The sequence below is a fragment of the Sus scrofa genome, unplaced genomic scaffold (assembly GCF_000003025.6).
Source record: "Sus scrofa isolate TJ Tabasco breed Duroc unplaced genomic scaffold, Sscrofa11.1 Contig794, whole genome shotgun sequence".
NCBI lineage: Eukaryota > Metazoa > Chordata > Mammalia > Artiodactyla > Suidae > Sus > Sus scrofa.
The window spans coordinates 54,328-57,855 of record NW_018085313.1 but is presented as its reverse complement, the minus strand read 5'-3'; the positions used below and the strand labels follow the sequence as shown (position 1 = coordinate 57,855).

At 35.2% G+C, this 3,528-nt stretch overlaps 1 protein-coding gene across 1 annotated transcript; it reads right to left on the bottom strand.

The window, feature by feature from the left end:
• Positions 1 to 940: 940 nt before the first annotated feature.
• Positions 941 to 3,072, bottom strand: LOC110259094 (olfactory receptor 2B11-like). The gene has a single exon (XM_021082410.1). The coding sequence runs from the start codon at positions 2,120 to 2,122 to the stop codon at positions 1,178 to 1,180; it is 945 nt and encodes a 314-aa protein (XP_020938069.1). The 5' UTR covers positions 2,123 to 3,072; the 3' UTR covers positions 941 to 1,177.
• Between the last annotated feature and the right edge of the window lie 456 nt (positions 3,073 to 3,528).

The following is a 3,528-nucleotide window of genomic DNA, read 5'->3' as shown; positions in this document are numbered from 1 at the left end:
CTAAGGGGGTTTATCTTCCCATTGTCAGATTTCAGGACTGGGGTGCCTAATGTATGGCTGGAACATCTCACTCTCAAGCATTTCCCCTAATATTTACTTAATTATTTCTCTTCCATCTACTGCTTTAATCCAACTACCAGTCCTATTGTTTGTATTTAGTTTTATGTGTTTTTTCTCTAAATCGTATATTTTCTTACATATTTTTTTGCAGTTTCTTCTTTTTGCTTTTGGTTCGCTTTAAGGTATTCTAAGATATTTGCTTACTCAAACTGATAATTCAGTTATCAATAGTAACAATTCAATTATCAATTTCTTTGTTGTATAATTTAGTTTTAGGAAACAATTTTGAAAATTTTATTGCACATAAATGATACTACTGATCAAAGTACTTAGCTGAATTTAATAGAACATTTAATTATTAGGAGGCGTACCTTCTAGATATTCAGCTTGGTCTTTTTGCATTTGCCTTAGCATTTGCTAGGAGTCATGATTTTAAATTCTCTGCCTGTGGATTTACAATTTTTCTTAAAAGCTTGGAGCATCTGAGATTCTTCACATATTCAACAAACTATCTTCTATTTTTTTTGGGGGGGTGAGTGGGTAAATGGGCTATACCTTTTCCCATATGTCAGATCCTGTCTGACTTTTGTCTTTAAAGAATATCTCAAAAATATTTTCCTGTGATGGTCCTCACAAATTCTACGTTTAAATTGATGTTAACTGAGGAAGTTTTAAAAATAGTTTTCTGGACATGATTTCTCAAAATTCTGATACAAGATATCTGCAGTGGAGTCATGTTTGTGATTTTTAAAGTATAAGTATTCTGATGTGTACCAAAGCTGAAAAACAGTCTTTCTAGCAAATAGGGCCAGGTGCATCAAATGTGCCTATACTTGGGAAAACTTGTAACATAGAGATATTTTTTAAAACATCTATTTAAGAAAAATTTTCAATATGTTTGTTAAGACACAATTTATACAGATATGAATTTTTAATATTTTTATAAATTTAATTTAAATTTAGTACCATATATTTATTTTATTTCTTATGATAGCTACATAGTAAAAAGTTACGTCTTTGGGGATACTTTTGAGACGAGGCAAAACCAAGAGGTAATTTAGAACAGAGGCTCTTCTAAGTCCTATATGGAAAGTATGAAGTACAAAAATAGCTATGTTTATCCTCTTCTTTGATGGTACAATGAGACAAGAAGCCTCATCATTGCCCCTTTCATGTCTTTGTTCCTCAAAGTATAAATAAAAGGATTAAGCATAGGAGTCACCAAGCTGTAGAATAGGGACATGAGTTTGTTCTTATCCTGGGAGTTAGCAGCAGAAGGTTGCACATACATGCTAATTACTGGCCCATAGAAGAGAGATACAACAATAATATGAGAACTGCATGTGTTAAAGGCCTTCTTCTTTCCCTCTGAGGACTGAATTCTGAGCACTGTAGCTACGATGAACCCATAGGAGACAAGAATAAGTGACAAGGGAACGAGGGAATAGAATGTTCCCACAATGGAGAGCATAGCTACATTGAATGTGGTATCAGTACATGACATCTTGATCATCACTGGGACCTCACACAGGAAATCATCTACCTTGTTGTTGCCACAAAGTGGCAGCTGGATGGTGAGGGATGACTGAAGCAAGGAGTTGACCAAACCACTTAGCCATGCCATGACCACTAGGAAGATACAGAGTTGCTGATGCATGATGACTGGGTACCTCAAAGGCTTGCAGATGGCCATGTAACGATCCAAGGACATCACAGCTAAGAGGATGCATTCGGTGGCCCCCAAAAAGTGAAACATATAAAACTGAGTCACACAGCCTCCGTAGCTGATAGACTTATCTGGGCCCCAGAGGTTTAGCAGCAGTTGAGGGATGGTGGTTGTGGTAAAACAAAGGTCCAGGAAGGAGAGGTTGGAAAGGAAGAAGTACATAGGGCTGTCAAGATTCGGATCTACTCTGGATACCACTATAATTGAGATGTTTCCTACTAGTGTACAGATGTAAGCAGCAAGCACTATTATGAAGAGTGGCATTTCCAACCAGGGATGGTCAGAGAAGCCCAAGAGAATGAAAACCTTTGGAGTACTTACATTTCTTGCATTCATGACTGTCGTTGCTCTTGTTCATGGACTTAAGTCAAAATGAAGATGTATATTTCAGTATTAAATATTCTTGATGGTCAACTTATTCAGTTAAATAAAGTGAGTTATGAAGGGATTTTCTCTGTGATGTAACTCCAGTGATGTGAATTGATACTTGCAAGATGAAAACATGAATCAAAATGCCCCAAATTATTATTTTGTGGTACATCTAAAAGAAGATTAACAAATCTCTATATTTTACCTAGAGAATGTAATATAGAAAATTTTTATAGAATAATGATTAAGTGAAGGGATACCACCGTTTTTCTTATATTTGAGAAAATAATGAAATGGAAGAATGTTTCCCCAAACCCACCCGTGCTGACTTACCACATGTGTTCATTTCTTTCATCCTTAGTCTGCTAAACCTTATTATTCTCTGGTTGAATTTCTGAGTTTATTTAGGTAAGTTCAGAACTCTAGCTGGATTGGTCTGCTTCATATAGAAACAGCAAGAGAGAGCGCTTTCCCTTAGTCCTGTATCTCAAATCATAAAATGACTTTTGCAAAGATAAAACTTGTCATAGAAGAAAACACATGGTTAAAATGATTCCCAGTCAATGAAGACCTGCTGTATAGCACAGGGAAGCCTACCCAATATTCTGTGATAAGCTTTATGAGAAAAGAATCTGAAAAGGAATGGATGTGTGTATGTGTATAACCGAGTCACTTTGTTGTACAGCAGAAATGATCACAACAATCTTTCTGTGCCATGAGGATTAATTAGTCCAATATGTGTGGCTACCCTTTTGCAAGTGTAATACTTTATGTTGGGTTAGTTATTTTCATTGAGTACAGTGTCCAGGTTGATTTATGCATCTGTATCTTCTAATTAATTTTTCTTTAGGTTGTATCCAAATATTAACATTGTACTTATCTCTGCCAAAAGAAGTCTTGTAAAGATTGCGTTTTCTTCCCTTTCATTTCCCCAAATTATTCTTATCACTCTTATCACAAAGTGCATGAGGTTGTGCAAAATGGTAAAGTCGATTAAGCTGAACAGATTGCTCCCACTCACATACAATAACTTCTTTAAATCAGTGTTGATATTCCATGGTAGTATTTCCCTTTCTTGCAAAAATTGACACTGATCTTTTTTTTTCCATCAGAATGAAATGTTAGTTGGAGGTAAATATTGAATATTCTCTCTGTGTTCAGTGTCTTCTTATCATAAGTCCTTAATATTATTCATTTGATTTGAAGGATCCTAGATATGGTCAGATGTGGAAACCTATTTATTCTAAAATAATTGTTAAGGAAGTGTTCTTACTCTTTATAGAGCTGTGGGACATTTTTTCCATTGAGATAATAAACCTCAGTGGAAATTCTTGTCAAGAAACACTAGAAATTCCCTAGAGGGTATAATACTG